At 39.2% G+C, this 18,940-nt stretch overlaps 1 protein-coding gene and 1 pseudogene across 3 annotated transcripts in view; one reads left to right on the forward strand and one right to left on the reverse strand.

The window, feature by feature from the left end:
- Positions 1 to 18,940, forward strand: part of LOC111345905 (uncharacterized) — a 55,639-nt gene that overhangs the window by 12,625 nt on the left and 24,074 nt on the right. For all 3 annotated transcript variants that reach the window (XM_088759572.1, XM_088759574.1, XM_088759573.1), the window contains 2 exons: positions 12,965 to 13,227; positions 16,236 to 16,497. In XM_088759572.1, the coding sequence (XP_088615698.1) occupies positions 12,965 to 13,227; positions 16,236 to 16,497 (525 nt within the window). The remainder of the gene's footprint in view (positions 1 to 12,964; positions 13,228 to 16,235; positions 16,498 to 18,940) is intronic.
- Positions 2,097 to 2,997, reverse strand: LOC148730222 (uncharacterized; annotated as a pseudogene).

The raw sequence follows: 18,940 nt of genomic DNA on the forward strand, positions 1-18,940 counted from the left end.
AAACCTTATTTTCGGTGTATGCGTCCAATAGTGTGAAAGCGTCAGAAATGTTGAATTAAAGCTTTTGAAGGCGTGTTAAATCACGTTTAGGTCTGTTTAAATTTTCGTTCAACATCAATTCAACTTTTCCTTTGTAAGGTCTTAGTAAGGCCTTTATAAGACATTTGTAAAGCCTTTAAAAAGGCCGCCGCACAATTCCAACGATTGCTGGTCGATTGTTGGAACCGTTTAAACGGGACTTTAAGGGCCTTTCGCAGTCGGCATAGCGTCGGAAGATTTCGATTAAAAATGAATTATATTTATCTAGTTAGAATTTCGTGAAAGCTGCATATTTACGGTTTCATGCGACGCTTCACTTTAACTTCAGCACAACGTATGTGAGCCGCCTTGGATTCCTTGTGGAAACTTTAATTATTTGCCGTTGGGCTTTTTGTCCATAGACCACGCAAATCCAAAGTTGATCGCTTTGTAGAGGACGGCTGAGAAATGTAAAAAGTGCTCAAAGGCACGTGCTGAGCTATGTTCTGTCCATTAGATCTTTTGTTTTGCCACGTCCCCGTCGCCTTTACCGTCGTGGTTTACGTTAACCATTTAATTGTTTTCAAACAAAATTTCTCTTTCTTATGTGTAATTGCTTTGTTATCAAAACTAAAGAAAAAGTACTTGTGTTGTACGTTGTGCAAGTTATTAGCATTTTGGCGCAATTTCCTTTGAACGCTCAAATGGTTATAATTTCCAAATATCTATTAGTTGCTTATAAAAATACAACCCCTTGATGGTAAACGTTAGAGTAATGAGGTGAATTCAAACACCAAAGTTAGCAGTGATATCTTTTTTAATCAGTCCTCGCAGAGCGACAGATTCACGCAAGAAAAAAGAAACGAGGTGACCTTCGCAAACGGCAAATATCCGGCGCGATCCATTCAACCAAAATTTCCGGGCCGAGGTTCAAATATTTCTTGGGGGTGAATGGATCGTGACGGTTCGAACGGTCTCGTTCGAACCGTCACGTCACCGTCATTCCCCTCGCAAAAAAAAATTTCGCGCTCTCTTTTAAAATGGCGGATCTGGGATCACCAATGCTTATGTTGAAGTCTATAGATGAATAAAGGCTGATATTGTGTTGAGGTCTATAGATGACGATTTCGACTAAACTGATCTTGTGGAAGATGATGATGACATTGTTGTGTTTAGTGCCGCGAGTTGTTTTATGCGCCGAAATTTAACTGAAATAATGGGTTATTTTGAGCAAACAATTCCCCGTTATTTGGCAGATGAGTTTAGACAGCACAATGACTAAAGAAACAGTCGAGGTCCTCTCCAGAGAAATCATCCGAAGAGGGCGTATTCCATTAGGTGATCCTTCTGGAAAACCGGTGATTCCACCTCAGAAGCAAATTTTAACTTTTTTGTGGGGCATGGCTAACCAAGAACTAGCAAGGGCCATAGCCGATCGTTTAGTTGTTACAAGGAGCATCTACAACAGGGTATTCCGAAGAGTTGTTATGGCAGTTGTGGACCTTTACCATGAATATATCAATTGACCTACGGTTGAGTATCATAATGTCTCTCAGAACGATTACCCACTTTCTTGCTAGTTCGCAGGCCTAAGTATTGACTGTTTGTTTTCTGTTCGAATTCACATCACGGGAAATAAATTACTTGAGATCAGTTAATCTTTTGAAGATGAAGGAAGATTTCCTGGAGTAATTGGGATAATAGATGGGACCCATATTAGGATCAGGGCACCTGAGAGCGACCGGAAAGCGTATATTAACCGCGAGAAATTCCACTCACTGAATGTTCAGGTACAATCAAAAAAGAGAACACCAAAACATTATGTCACTCAACTCAATTTATTTGCCACTCATCTATTAGGTAGGCATTTATCACATCTTTCCATTAGTTTACCATAAAATAAGTTATGAGCATATTCTGGATTTTCACACATACACACATCAGTAAAGTCAATGTCATTAAGCTCGCTTACAGCTTGCTAACACTAAATTTTCTACTATTTTCTTCGAGTTGGTGTGTGATAACAATATGCTGTTTACCGATGTTTTTGTGGGATGGCCAGGGTCTGTTCATGACTCTCGAGTGCTTCGTAATTCTATGTTGTGGAACACGAGTGGCGACAAATTCCTTGGTGATACTTACTTACAGGGGGATGGGGGATATCCATTATTAAGGTACAGTAAAACCCCAGGCTACTGAATATATCAACCCTTTGTAAAAGGACCATTTTTTTTGGCTACAAATATTAAGCTTATATTGGTGAAATTTAAACATGTTCCTTTACATTTCTAGCCACTTTTTATCTTTAAGAAAACTTAGAAATTGACCAAAAAAAATTTTTTTTTCTTGTTGCATTGTCTTCATAAGGTTAAGTTTTTCTTCCTCTACCTTTTCGCGCTTCTCTCCATACTCCCTCAAAAATCCCAGCATCTCGGAAGCTTATGAAAGTGACTTTCTTTTTCTTTTCGTTTGCCGTCTTTGCTTCGATTCTGGGTCAACAGCTGCTTTACCTTTGACGTCCTCGGAATCCACTGAATAATTTTCAGCGTCTGAGCTGTCATCAATTGCTTGAGGTGAATGTGAACGAGCACTCGAAGACGCACTGGAGCCTGAGTTGAATGTAAAAGTTGGTCTGACACTTGCTTTATCGCCAATGCACTACTCCATTTCCTTGTGAAAGTTCCAAGATTTATGCGCTCTGCCCGTTTGCCTGTTGTTGTCTTCTATTTCTTTTTGTTTTGTTTCCAGTTTTTTCCACTTTCTTAAGCACTGCTCCCCTATTACTTTTATATCAACGTGCTTATTGAACTCGTCAGCTATTTTGCTTAACACACCTTCCTTCCTGTTGTTTCCCTGTCCAATTAGGCCTTGAAATTTGAGATAGCTTTCGGTTAACAACCGGACGTGTCTGTCTTTCCATCGTCCAAGGGTAGGCTGAGATTGAACGTTGTCGGGACTGAAGTGACTAAACGAATGCATACTGATTAAACAAAATAAAAATGGCGGGGGGTTTTACATGTGCTCGAAAACATAAACATTAGTGGACGTATGTACTCGTGTGGTGTTTAAGGCCCCGTCCACACGAAGACGATTGTAAACGCAAACGCTAGTAACCGCAATCTTTTTCATGCGTTCAGGCCTTCCGTCCACACGAAGACGATGAAAACGCTCACCGTAAACGCATAAATTCGAAACCGCTCTCCAAAGTGGATAAATTTGAAAACGCCGTTTATGCGTCGTCGTGTGGACGGGCGTAAACGTATATTTTCGTAAACGCTTTGAAAACGCTGACGTCAGATGTCATCGCCAGTCTCTTTTATCGAGTGCGTTTCCAACATGGCGTACACACGAGTGTTGAGCTGTGTCGTGCTTGCGCTTCTTTCAAGCATAATTGCGAGCATTCAATTGAATCATGTAATAATTGATATACAGGAAAACTACAAAAGAAGAAGACTAAACCTCTCAAGATTGTTATCCACAACTACAAGCAGTTTTACTCGAGTAAAACGACTTAGATACAGACGTGAGAGCAAAGAGAGAAGATTCTGGACCAGACCAGGTCGACATTTTTCTCCTCTCTCGATCACAACAAACGCACGTGGTGACTTTACAACATGGGCGCTAACACTTGATAACAAGGCGCTGAAGCAAAGATGCGCGTTCGATGTATGACATCGTTTAATGCGTTTACGAGCGTTTTCGTGTGGACGGGTGAAAACGCTACGTAAACGATGATCGTTTTCGTGTGGACGGCGATAAAAATATGCGTTTACTAGCGTTTGCGCTTACAATCGTCTTCGTGTGGACGGGGCCTTAGTCATGATCGCTTACGGTCTCAATCAGTATGACGGAATGAAAGCGCCGGAGTCCATGGAGATTGCATCATAAGATTGACTTAAATTCAGCCGCAATATATCTTTATTTCATATTACTGCCGTGGTTTTTGTTGAAGTTCCTTGTTCTTACATTGTCAAACAATTTCTCTTTCTCAAGCGTGATTGCTTTGTTATCAAAACAAACAAAAAAGTACTTGTGTTTTACAGGTATTAGCATTTCGGCGCAATTTCCTTTGTGGCGTAAAAATTGGATACGGTCACAATGACAAAAACAATATATCTATATGGACGCTCAAAAGGTTATAATTTCTTAATATCTACAATCCCTTATGGGCAAACTTCAGAGCAATGAGATGGATCCATAAACCAAAGTTTGAGGACATCGCATATATTTCTTTTTTAATCAGTCATCGCAGAGTGACAGATTTAGGTACGAAAAATGAAACGACACAATTTTCGTTTAAGGCCGCTCAACAGTTAGTCTTATATCCAAAAAGCGAAGGTTACAATGAATTATCAACACTTACCGCTCCGTTGATAGTGCGCCGTAAGTTCGAAATAAAACCGACTTCCATCAACGAGTACCTTAGTGAACCCCATAGTTAATAATCATGGTACCGACATGATCTTCGCAAACGGTGAGTATCAATTTCCAGATGTATGATATATAGCAAGACGTTTACAGATGACACTTCGTCGATAGGGATCAAGATCCTCAAGCGAAAAAACGAACCTTCTTCGAACGCTTCGGGCGAACACATAGCTTTAATTAAGCGTAAACTTTATATCTTCCCACCGAAAACCTCTCGGCAGAGAGAAAATTAGTGAGTTTCGTCAAAGCGAAAACTATGATGCTAGGATATAAAATACAAACAGAAATTTGAATGCTTATGTGATCACGCTTCTAATATGAATCAGTTGAGGACTTTCAACGCGACTGACTCTATTCAAAACATACAATCCAATACGCATTTCATGGACTCTGAGTTTCATTCCTGTGAGATTAAGTGAAGGCAAACAAGAAACCTGGTTGACAGATGACCTTTGACAGATCACGATCATTTTCAATTTTATTCGTATAAATTTGTGAATTAATGAAAACCGAGATGTCCATGTTATTTTCAAATTAACACTGAACTTTATTCAGCTGTAAAATTAACCCAACGAGATTTGTCCTTCCTGCAAAATCGAACAGTCCACTTACTGAAGAAAGCATTGATTATAATCACAAAGCAAACATAGTAAAGCAGGAAGCGTGACTCATTGATCCTGTATCGTAAACCGACATTACTATTGCACGCGTCGGGTGAACATGCAGTTTAAATTTGGCACACAATTTGACACCAAACATCACAGCAACAGGATTTCCACCCCCGAAAGCAACAACTTGGTCAAGCTACAAATATCTTACTGCGACATAATTTTAATTGTACGTTTGCTAGCTTCTCGATTAGTTCAAGCGCTGATACATATTAGAATGGTTCTCGCAACTCCCTCTATTCAAAACCTGCCGTCTATCGATTGTCTCAACTGGCTACGACTAACTAGTGTAGAAGACTGAAATTTCTATAAATACATAGAAAAATGGAACATAACCGGAAATGATTTAATTTATCAGTTATATATATCATATACAAGACCGGATTCTTTCTAAACCAAAGTCTGAGAATTGTAACTCAATTTAGTTGATATTATTGCTCGTGCAAGTACCCCGATAACTTTAATCGGGTCTTGTAATTAATTCAGATTTTTTTTACTTGCCTTTTCAAACCGTATGTCAGAGAATTTCCGGTTTCAAAAGCAATAGTAATTGATTTGAACATAATGACTGAATACATGCCTCCTCTGAGAATAACATTACAAGGAGTTTGATTTAATTTATTTCCGCCTTTTACAGCAGAACTAAAGTCAATGCTATAATGCAAACAACATGGATATCTGCGTTTTCGTTCGTTCACAATTACAGATCAAAGTACCGTATTGATAAGGATCGGTGGTTTGAGCTCAAATGTTAAAAGTAAAAAGGTACCTGACTTCGTTAACATTCAAATTTTCATTCGTAACGCATGTCGCAATATTTAACAATTTGCCGAAGGCGAGGTGAATATCGTCGAATAATCCCGGAGACGAAGTCGAGGGGATTATTCGACAATATTCACCAAACCTGAGGCGAATAATTGTTTTAGTATAATTTCAGAGTTGAACAACACAGAAATTTCTAAAATCATAACATTTTAGTAACATAAATTAACATTTTATTTTAACATTTTATATAAACTGCGTGGAGCGGTTTATATAGCGTCATACAAGGAACCGCTCGACCAATCAGATTGCTGGAAACTCTTTGCTCAGCTCTGAAATTATACTAAATATATATATAATATTTTTTCGCTTTGACGAAACTCATTAGTTCCTTCTCTACCAAGAGGTTTTCTATGGGAAGAAATCAGGCTCATGTTCAAAACTAGGTGTTTATGCGATGCGGCCATGTAAAGTTTATTAGGGAGAGTAGTGTCTCTGCTTAAAGATTTTTGTATTGGCTTAGTTGATTGTTTGTGTTAACATGAAATATAAATCTATTACGGCTGAGTTTAAGTCGATTTTTTAATACCGTATCTACATGGATTCCGGAGTTTTCGTTCCTTCATAAATTGAGACCGGGAACTGGTGTAGGTATTCAATTCAAAATTAATCTCTATCGGCGAAACGTGTTCTGTAAAACTTTAATCTGTTTTATCCAACGCAGCTAGAAATTGATATTTGTCGTTTGAGAAGGTCACCTCGTTTCTTTTTTTACGTCTGAATATGTCGCTTTGCGATGATCAATTAAAAAAATGTATACACGTTGTCTGCTAACTTTGGTGTTTGAATCCATCTCATTGCTCTGAAATTTTCCAAAAGGGGTTGTAGAAGCAACTAGTACTTTACTTATCCCTTTTCATTCCCTGCGGAGCATATGCTAAAAAAAAAAAATAAATAAGCAACTAGCAGATATCTAGAAATTATAACATTTTGAGCTAAGAAATTGCGCCTATATCCAACCAGTAACTTGTTCAACACAAGAACCAGTTTTGTTGTTGTTGTTGTTGTTTTTTTTATATATAGCAAAGGAACTACGTTTTAAGAGAGAGAAATGTTGTTTGAAAATGTCAAATTAGGCACTTTAACGCAAACCGAGACGGAAACGGTGAAGAGGACGTGGCAAAACAAAAGATCTAACTAGCAGAACATAGCTCAGCACGTGCCTTTGAAAACTCTGCATATTTCTCAACTGTCCTCTGCAAAACAAACAACTTTTGATTTACGTGTTCTGTGGGAAAAAAAGCCCAACGGCAAATTATCTAACTTTCCATTTGGAATCCAAGGCGGCTCGCATATGTTGTGCTGAAATTAAAGTGAAGCGTCGCATAAAACCGTGAACACATTCAGCCATTCGTGAAGTTTTCTAACGGCCGATCGCACTAGGGACAAAAATTGTTTATTTCGACTAAGTTTCGAAGTGCGGATGGTTGAATGAATGAATGAATGAAATCTTTATTAAAAACACGGTAAAAATATCAGTATGACAATAGCAAACAAAGAAGAAATTCCTCTTAAGTAAAATTTTCTATTGACTGGTTTACATATTTGCCGTGTGTGAGCCCAATACAGAGAGCCATTTATCAATTCTTCTCTTGAAGATGCTAAGAGACTTTGTAGCGCGAATATCCTCAGGAAGATCGTTCCAAAGAGAAGCTCCGTTATAGCTGAAGCTACGCTTCAGGAGGTCAGTTCCTGGTTTCGGCAAGTGCAACCTTTGGCTTACGCCACGAAGATCAAAGTATAAGGTTCTCGGAGTGAACATGTTACAAAGATGATTTGGGACGAGCTTATTAGCGCATTTATACATTAAATTTGCCGTTTGCTTCGTCCTTCTTACTGATAAGTTATCCCAGTCGAAAGAGTTGAGGAGATAACTAGAGTTCGTATTATAACTTGATTTAGCAATAACTCTGTCCTCGTGATTTTGAATTTTTTGTAATTTCTCACTCAGCTGTTGGGACAAGCCGTCCCAAACAACACTGCAGTAATCAAAATGTGGTTCGATAAGACCTTTGTATATTTTAATAGCGGTGTGCATTGAAACAAAAGGTCTAATTCGCTTCAGTGCACCAATACTGGAAGAGACTTTTTTTGAGATGCGTGTATGTGCTCCTTCCAGGATAGGTTTTCATTTATGTTCAGTCCGAGAGCTTTGCTATGAGCTGCTCGGTTTATTTTGACGCCCTCTACATTAACATTTATTGTCTTGTCATTTAAATACTGCAATTTATTTTTGACGCGAGCTAATGACGATGAACTCAGTTTTTGCCACATTGAGGCTTAACTTGTTTGCTCTGAGCCAGAGATTAATGCTTCTCAGTTCAGTATTGATTTGGGTCTCAAGACCATGCATGTCAGATGCAGCAAAGGTGACATTCGTGTCATCAGCGTACATTCTAGGAGAGCCTAGGCTCAAGCAATTTGGTAAGTCATTTATATAGATCAAGAAAAGTAAAGGACCATTTATTCATCCCTGTGGAACTCCACAATTTAGAGAGCTTGCACTGGAAAGGTGATTGTTTACATTGCATCGTTGTAGACGATTTGTTAGGTAAGACTTCAACCGTTTCAGTGCATCTTGATCCCCCCCCTCCCATATTTCGCACGTTTTTGCAAAATGATTTCGTGATCTATAGTGTCAAAGGCTTTCTTTAAATCAATGAAAATTACACCATTGAGTAGACTTTTGTCAACATTGACACACCAACTGTTGCTCGTCTCCAACAGGGCAATGAGCGTACTATGTAGGGGGCGAAACCCAGACTGGCAACTAGTTAATAAATCATATTTCACATTGTCAAGTGGATCAATGTCTACAGTTGGAATTTTACAGGCTAGAGTCTGACCAATACTAGTAAAATGGTTGTTAAACGCCTCTGCCATGTCTTCAGGTGAAGTAAAGACTTGATGCCCTGATTGAATCTGAGAGACTTTAGTAGATTTGCATTGGTGACGTACATTGAAGTTCATTGATTAACCGCCATGTTTTACATGGATCGCATTTACTTGCGTCCAGCTTCTCCGAAAAATATTTGCGTTTGGCTCTTTTAATTGAGTTATTTACCTTGTTTCTTGCGTCTTTGAATTCTTTCAAAATCAGGGGTCATTTGTTGATGTACCTTTCTGTTTTAGAAAATCTCTTTTGTAAATTTCACGTAGCAACTCACTTGTAATCCATGGAGATCTATTATTTCTAATTCTTTTTGTTTTCAATGGTGCGTGCTTATCAATAACACCCATCAGAAGGTGATTCCGAGCGTTCCACATTTCATTTGGGTTATTGAGCATGGGAACGGAGTTCCATTCAATCGTACGAAGATCATATAAAAATTCGTCTTCGTTAAAATTCTTGAGCTGTCTCACTTCAGCTGTGTTATGAACAAAAGAGCGGAAATGTGAAATTTTGCGTGTCAGGAAAATGGCACAGTGGTCGCTGATACCAATGTCAACAACACCTGAATTAGATATTTTATCTGGAGAATTGGTTGAGCATAAATCGATGAAGGTACGCGAGTATTGCGTTACTCGAGTAGTTACAGTGATCATATGAGTCAGACCATAGATATCCATAATGTTCAATAGGTGGGAAGAGTTACTCAGTAACACTATCTGGAAATAAATCACAATTTAGGTCACCCAGCAGATATAATTCCAAATTCTCAGCATCAATCTTATCAACAACCCTCTCAAAGACCGTGAAGAGGTCAGGAGATAACTTTGGGGGTCTGTACCAAGTATACACCAGGAACAGTTTTGATCAGGGTCTCGAGACCTCAATGATAAGGCATTCAATATCACTCGAACTTAGGTCGCCACAGATTTGAAATTTGATGTTACTTCGAACGTAAATACAGACACCACCACCATGTCTGCCGTTATTTTCACGGTCCTTGCGAACCACGTCATAACCAGGTAAATGCACTTCATTGTCTTGATGGTTGAGTCGAGTTTCGTTTCATTTATGGCTAAAATATCAACTCCCTTGGACTGACTCATAAAGATACGTAAATCATACATGTGAGACACTAAATTATTTATATTTAAACATGCCATGACCAAACCACGTCCAAAAACTGACTTTCCGTAGGTGTTTTGTGAAGCTTGACCGAAATCCAGGGAATCTGGAGAGAGCGTTCACCTCCCACCAATGTGCCTCGGGTTCGATTCCCGGACCCGGCGTCATAAGTGGATTGAGTTTGTTGGTTCTCTACTCTGCTCCGAGAGGTTTTTCTCCGGGTACTCCCGTTTTCCCCTCTACTCAAAAACCATCATCATTTGAATTTATCTAATTCAGAGTTTATTTGGATTTACACACGACCCCACAAGCTGTTCAGCTTTAAACATAATCGCGTCTAAATAAAGGTTTTATTATTATTATTATCATTATTAACTGTAGATTTCGGAGAATCAGGAATCTGAACGGGCTCCCAAACGGCAAAAACCTAATGTATATGTTTACAAAAATTCTGTGCTAGAAGAACAGATCCCGACTTAGACAGATGTAATCCGCCCCGATTTAAGTGAGTTTGATTAATGCTGTTATGTTCGATAAAATTCCAGTGATTCTGTCGGCAGAATTTCTTGAGGATTTTGTTCACACTTGAGACTTTTCCGTCTTTATCATCTGCTATCGTGATCAATCCCGATATTGCCAAATTAGTTTCTGGTGCGTCACCTTCAATTTGAAGAGCCAAGCTGACAATACTTTCCGTGGTAAGTCTAGGTTCCTGGGTATTTAGGTCGTTTGTTCCGATATGAAGGACAACATCATCAGGTTTCTTTCTTAGAAGAGGTTTAAAAAAATCTTCCATATCTTCAATGTTTGCTCCTGGAAAAGACTGACTTGACGATCACCTTTTTGCTTCTAGAAATGCTCCAGCCACAAATATGTTAGATTATCGAATCACCTGCAATAACGGTTACTGGTTTTCCTACATGCTTGTTGTTGTTTTTAGCACCGGAATGTGAATCCTCTGAATTTGATGACAACTTGGTGCTCCTCGAGTGTCTTCTGTTATGCCGCGTGTTTTGTTGAGTTGTCCAACCGCCTTGTTCAGCGTCAGGGTCAGTAGAGCCAGGTTGTGAAGGAAGATCACTCTCTTAGGGAGCATTTATTTCTTTCGTCATGATTTGAAGAGCGGTTCTGTCAGAATCTCTCTCCTCGGAGATATTTTTAAGCATGTTGTTTTGCTCTCTGAGCTGATTCTTTTGTTGTAGGGTGTGAATTTCCTGATTACCATTCCTTTCCTTTTCGATTTCTTTGAACCGATGAGGTTCAACAAGTTTTTCACGAAAGGCTTTGATTTCGGACTAGATATTCTTCATTTCGTCAGGGAAAACAGAGAAAGGCATAGTTTTAAGGGGAAAAAACTCCGTCTCCAGGTTGTCGGCGGACGTCGAGTTGGCTCCTTGTGAACTGCTATTATGGTGGGGGAGGACGAAGAATCGCATTTGGTTTGTCGCGACTTGAGAAATTTTGGCCGAAGCGGACAAATTTTCAAACGCACTGCCGACAAAACTTGTCCCGGGTACAACCGTGTCAAAATCGATTAAATAAACAAAACCGTGACCAACTTGTCGATCATTGCCAGTGTGGTAATTGAACTGAGTTTAGTTTAACAAAAGCAGTAATTGTCTTTCGTTGCGAAACTCGGGGATTTTACCACTTCAAGCAACTTAAGAGCAAATGTGGCCAAAAATTGAATATTTTCGAAATATCGTGGCAACAGCTAAAAAAATCGATTCGGCTCAAGTCAAGTCAGATGGGCCTTACAATGAAAAAACCGCTGCATACTTCGTTTCGCTGAATATCGATTTATTTTCGAGAAAATCGATGATAACTGAATTCCACAAATTGCTTCTTTAGAAGCTCAAAATGTTTTAGACAGATCTCGGAACGTCGCACCACGAAGTGAAAACACTTGGACCGATGAAAAGTACCAAATCTTGAAAAACAACATGAAAACATATGTTGGCAGCTATTCGTGTAAAGTTTTTGTAAACTCAATCTAATTGAATTTATCCGACCTTCATCTAGCTTGAATAAAAATAGGTCAGAAGTGATCAACTATTTAACTATGTGGTAGATAAAATTATCGACTGAAAGACTGAATTTTGGAAGGCAAAGTGTAGTTCTTTTCAACCTCCAAAGGATTTTTTGGGGAAATGATTCAGTGCCATTTCATTAACTTTTCAAGTTGGATAAAATGTGCTGATTTGACAGTGCCGTAAGTTAGTCGAAAATGTACACATCCACACGATTGTTTCGCATTTCACATCCAAACTGCAGCTTTTTCAATATAATATCCTCTCACTTTCCAAGTTGCTGTCTCACAGTAGAGGATTGCAGTCCTAAAATTGTTGCATTGCTCTCACAGTAGCGATATAACTCCAAAGAATAGTGAACACCTCCTGATAGTAATTGTTTACAAAGCGTATCTCGGGGTTTCTTTATACCCATTTCGTTGAAAGGGAGGCTGTAATTACTTCAAGAGATCTTTGTTTAGATATAAGTCTTCAAACTGAACCACGAACCAAATGTAAGCGGAAAGTTACCGAAATGCATTTCACCGCTTTTAAAGAGACTACCTCTCAATGATGTTTAGAACGAGGGAGACGCACTGAAATGGACACAGGAGCTGTGTTCAAACGCTAATAGTGTATAACAACATTTCGTTTCTCTGAATTTCTGATCTGGGTGAATTACGGAGAGTTATCCACTTATTTTAAGTAATATTGGCCATTTTTACCCCAATTTACTTGAAAACTAAGCTGACGTACTTCAAATGAGGATGTAAAAGTTTTTCGTTTTCTTTCTTAAATAGAAGGCTCTTTTGGCTGTTGAGGATTCCTTTTTACTTCCTTTTCTATAAATTCACTCTATATCTCAAAGAAAATTATAATTAAGAACTTGTAGAAACTTTGAGAAAAAGTATTTATAATATAGTATCTTCTGTTTTGGTCCTCCTTAAATCACGGGTAGGGTGGTATTTATGATCTTCTGTTCATTCATCCGTTTGTTCACTTAGGTTATGTTGAGTTAATTGCTCACCTTCAGCAGATGCAACTCGATGCAAGCAAAGTCAATGACAAGACAGACAAGAAAGACCTAAGAATTGAGTTGAACAAAATTGCTTCAGACAATGGCTTCAGAATTGTTGACAATGAAGGATCAGGAAATTGCATGTTCTATGCTTTGTCAGATCAACTGGAAATTGCTATGAGAATCAAAATCAAGCATGACGAATTAAGACAAATACTGGTCCAGTACCTCAGAGAAAACCCTAAACTAGTAAGTCGATGTCTTACACTCTATGTTAAGCATAGGAGCACCATAAAGATTAGCTCCACATGTGGGCCAATTGGCCAACACATCACTACTCCTCCTGCAGGGGATAATAAGGATCATAAATACCCTGAAATCAGCGTTTAGTATAAACTACACCACGCGCTCGTCGGTAAGTGATTAGCAAGTACCATTCACCGTCTTCTCGTATATACGTAAATAATTGACTACTTCAGTGTCGGTGAAAGTGGTGGATAATTACCTTACCCCTTAGCCTCGTTACATACCCACCCCTATTCACCTTTATTTCGGAGAGTAACTGTTTAATATTTCTGGATTACTCATGAAAACACACTGTGTTGTTCAAGTCTTTTAGTATAGATGATGTCCGTGTCACGGATCAATTCAGACCTCCTTGTGAAAATAAGAGGGCTCTGTCTTGTGGAGAAAGCGGCCAACCCAAGGTTTTTAAAAGGAATTCGCACTTAAATCTCCCCTAGACGAGACAATCCTAATTGGATAACTTTGACTCTATATATGGTAGACACTAGGAAGTCGATGTTGCAGAAGGGCAAATTTAGGAGTCGAGACTGCTACATCCAATGTAGATCCTTGATATGAATATATGAACTTCATATATTCATTGTATCTGATTTATCTTCACGGGTTTATTACGAATCAACTTAACGGCCTGCTCCCAGTTGGCTTGTTAGCTCAATTAGTAGAGCGCTTCACTAGTATTGCAGAGGTCAGTGGTTCGAATCCCGTACAGGCCTGATTTTTTTCAAGTCTGATTCTCGCTATTGCATAAATAGCGCTCTCTACTGCGAGGATCGTGCATAGGATAGATACTTTTTTTTTTTTTGATAGATAGATAGTTTATTACCAAATAAAATACATTGCAGCCGTAGACTGAATTGTGTGCTTTTCACAATCTTTGATTATATAAGACTATATAAGACAACCAATTACAAAAATGCTAAGATCTAAATAAAATTACTAATATAACAACTATAACTAATATACAGCAGTGGAATAGCTAAAAATTAGGGTTAGCATACGCGCACATAGCCGGGATAAATGAAGATTTAAAACGATTAGTGCGAAAGCACTGCATGTTAAAAACGCACCGGTGTCTAGTATTGTAAGCTGAAAGATGCTTATCTGGCAGCAAATTATATAATTTGTAAGATGGATTTGAGACAGACAAAAACAGATCCGTACATAATTTAATGCGTCTGTCATAGAGCGAAGCTAAACCGTGCCTTTCTTAAGAGTCATGGTATGACAGTTCTGGTGAAATGATGGATAATGCGCGTCTTTGGACCCTTTCAATGTCATCACTAAGATACGCAGGTAACGCATGATGGAATATTTGTGCGCAGTATTCCAGAACAGGACGTATAGTTGTACAATAAAAATTAATAATGTCATCCGCTGGAACGCGGGCTCTCTTCAGGAGGACTAAAAAGTATAATCGTTTGTTTGTTCTTTTTATAACATCGTTAATGTGGATGTTCCACTTAAGGTTACACGAGATAGTCACGCCTAGGATCCTAGCCGACTCTACCGTCTCTAATTCTTTGCCATCTACCAAGAGGGGAGTGAAATGGTGTTTCTGCCTTTTGTAGTCGATGACCATAACTTTGCATTTGTCAGCGTTAAGCTGCATCTTCTGTGCTTTGGACCAATCCTCCACCACTTTAACAGCGGTTTGGGCGTCACCTAATGCGTTACGTGGGACGATCTCTGCCACCGTCGTGTCATCAACGTACTTCTAAGATTGAACCTGGGGAATTCTTAGATCGTTTCTCATTAGCAAGAAGAGCCATGGCCCCCGTTTTGTCTCCTGAGGTACACCAGCTGGTACGGGGCCTCACTCAGTGAAACAATCAGCAGATAATTTTTACGCGTTGGTAGCGATGCACTAAGAAGTCGACTACCCAACGTGCTACACCCCGAGGGATATCCAGACTGTAAATTTTGTGAGTGAGCAGTTGATGGTCAATGTAGCCAAAAGCTTTGCGGTAGTCAAACAAGACCACCCTGACTGCAGATCCCGTGCCATCAGTTGCGCGCGTCCAGTGATGGAGCATGGACGTCAAAGCTAGGGCCGTGGAGGATCTCGGTAAGGCTCAAAACTGGTCAGGATCGATAATTTTCAACAATAATTTTCCCGGTTGTGGTATATTCGTGTGCGGCGATTTTAATCGGTTGAGCCTTAGCCGCCTCACATCGCAGTTCAAGTTGAAGCAAATTATTGATAAGCCAACGAGAGGCGATAAGATACTGGACCTCGTTTTGACCAACTTGTCACATACGTATGACGAGAACGCTGTTTACACCCTGCCACCGTTTGGTCTTTCAGATCATAACGTGGTCGTCGTCCGCAATAAAAAGAGGCCATCCCGCGCTGGGCCTAGCAGCAAGTTAATTTCGAGGCGTGACACACGTGCTGGTAGGAAAGCCGAACTAGGACGGTTCTTTGCAGCCGTTGATTGGTCCATTTTGGATTCTGCTCCTAACAATGATGATCGCTCTAGACAACTGTGTGACATCATCACTGCAGGACTGGACGCTATCATGCCCGCAGTGAAATCTAAGGTTCATCTTAATGACCCTCCGTGGATTACTCCTGAATTTAAGACTCTAATCGCCAGGCGTCAGCAAGTTCTTATGTCAGGGGATTTAGCCAGCTTCCGTCGCCTTCGAAATACTATTAACCGGGAGCGGAAAGCTCTTCGTGAGAGGTTTTTAGCTTCTAAAGTTGAACATCTAAAGAACACCAAGCCCTCCCAATGATGGGGGGAGATCAAGCGTATCGCTGGGATGACCCCTGCATCATACGTAGATCCTTGTGTTCATTGCTCTGATTGGTTATTGTCCGTTCTTACTGTTGTTTAGTATCTCTTTGTTATTTTCTCATTCGATGACTCCTTCCAACGTACTCAACCTGGTCTAGTGTACCATTAACTTTACACTAAGTTTCGTTCTCTGTTTTACTCTTCTCACAGCCGAATGGAACAAATCTGTTTCATTTCGTTCATCAATCATGGGCTGATTACTTAACGTACATGAAGAAAGATGGCGCTTGGGGTGACCATGTTATCCTATGGGCCGCAGCAAACCGCTACAAAACTTGCATTCGTGTGATCAGCAGTCTTGGCGCTACTCACGATGTTATCTTACGGCCACAATGTCCTGTTGACAAAAGCAGGACACTTGTGTTGGGACACATTCATGAAGTACACTATGTCAGCCTTCACTCCACACAAGGTACAATTCTTTACATTACACCCAGTAAATGAAGTGTGAGTTTATAATGATATTTTTTGTAAGTATCTAAATCACCCAGAAGGGAGGGGGTGGCTCTATCGTTCTCTGGTTTAGCCGCCGTCAAATGATCACTGCCAATATGAAGTCTCATAGCAACACTGGAAGCGCTTCGCTAAGTTTGCTCAGTAGAGCTTGAGGACAGTAATACAAGCTAACAAAGAAAATACCATTACAGGCTCTTAAAGAGTTATTGTTGACTTTTTTCCCGTGAGAGTACAAGTTTTGTCATTTAAATCGTGAATTTAACAATGTACTGTCTTGTGAAAGTGTTTGTTCGTAATTTCACCAAATACAATTCGGGACGAGTGCGGCTGACCGCCATATTTACTTCCGCGCGTGTCAAAACAAACCAAAACGTACGCCGTTTTTTCTGTAGGCTTTGAACAAATCGGCCCCATTAAAGGGGGTTTTATTCATGTTTCATGTAGGTTTATACCTGTTGCTATTTGGGGCGAATTAGAACCTATAGGTCATTTTTCTCCTCAATCCTTGTAAGTTTGAAGTTGTCGTTGTATTAAATAGTGGTGAGCCACGATCACATACTTATCTTGTCTGCTAGTGTTGTAAAGACCTTCGTAAGAGCCAAAGATTCTACTTAATTGGCTTGCTGGCTTCTGTTTATATTTTTGCTTGTAGCCCTATATTTCAAAACACTCTCGCTACTCCTGTGCTCAATTTTTCCGGGCTTGTATTGCAAATTGCTGTTATGGCCAGGTGTTGACTTGTTTCATAAACCTTTAAGAGGAAATGTGGCGAAAACACGAACGGTTTCGAAATGTGGCAACAGCCAAAAAATCGATTCGGCTCACTTTTTCAAGTTAGGTGGGCCTAACAGTGGAACAAACCACTGTATACTTCGTTTCGCTGAATATCGATTTATTTTCGGGAAAATCGATAATAACTGAATTCCACCAAAATGCCGTTTTAGAAGCTCAAAATTTCAGACGAACAGAGGGTCGCGCCACCAATTGAAAACACTTGGACCGATAAAAAGCACCGAATCTTGAAAAACAAAATTCAAATTTAGGTTCTTGATTGTTTGCATGTATACACAATCTAATTGAATTTATCCGACCTTGTAATGTAATGTAATGTAGAACTTTATTGATACACGGAGAATCCTCAGTTAAGCTAAAGGTAAAAACTAAAACTTTTACAACTGTTTTACATGATTGCCGTGTGGGAATCCGATATCTCAGATACCTTCTTAATACCCCGTTTAAACTGCCCAATAGAAACAACGCCTTTCAAATCTTGGAGCAAGTTCTTCCACAAACAAGCCCCGCTGTAACAAAAGCTTCGTTTCAAGTAATTGGTATTTGGTTTGGGCAGCGAGAGTTTTCCCTCAAGATTTCTTAATATATAATAATTAACATGGCGTTGAGTGAAAAGACATTAAAGATATTCTGGGGCAGTTTCATTCAATGTTTTCTACATAATGAAAGCTTTCTGTTTTTTACGACGAAGATACAGCTTCTTCCACTTAAGCATCACTAGAAATCAAAAGGTGATTTAGTTATTACTCTGGCTGCGCGATTATGTAATTTTTTGTTATTTGTCACTCAAATAGCCACTCATACAATCCCAGACCGTGCTGCAATAATCAATAATCGATGCAATAATAAACCTTCTTCTAACTATCTTAAAATTGGTCAAAAGTAACCGGTTATTCAACTATGTGCTAAACAAAATAATCGACTGAAAATCTGGCTTTTGGAAGGCAAAGTGTAGTTCCTTTAAACAAACACTATCGGGAGGTGTTGACTATCCTTCCAAGTTGTATCGCTAGCGTGAGAGCGATCGATGCAACATTTTCAAGAACGCAGTCCTCAACTGTGATACATCAACATGGAGGGTAAGTAATTTATTAGTAGTGCTAACTTATTTTGCAAACATAAAAATCTCACTTCTTCATAGGCAAGTATTAATAATGAACTCTCTAATTTTAATTCCTGGCTTTGCGCAAATAAACTTTCGATCTCTCAATATAGAAAAGACTAGTTTTGTAACTTTTCATCCTCCCCAATGGAAAGTAACATTCAACTTCAGTTTAACTTTAAATGGGAAACATTTGCAACAGGATTCCTGTATCAAATATTTAGGAATTTTAATTGATACAAATTTATCCTGGAAACCTTATATTGCGTGTATTGTAAAGAAAATTAAAAGAAGTGTATGGATCTTGTCTAAGCTTCGCCATTATGTGAATATTGATATTCTTACTAGTCTCTACTACTCTTTAATCCACCCATTTCTGATTTATGGTATAATTATCTGGGGTAATACATATTCAACTACTCTTCAGCCTTTATACATTTTACAGAAAAAAGCGGTGCAAATCATGACTTTTTCTTCATTTGATGAACGTTCAACTCCGCTGTTT

The sequence above is a fragment of the Stylophora pistillata genome, chromosome 5, assembly GCF_964205215.1.
Source record: "Stylophora pistillata chromosome 5, jaStyPist1.2, whole genome shotgun sequence".
NCBI classification, from domain to species: Eukaryota; Metazoa; Cnidaria; class Anthozoa; order Scleractinia; family Pocilloporidae; genus Stylophora; species Stylophora pistillata.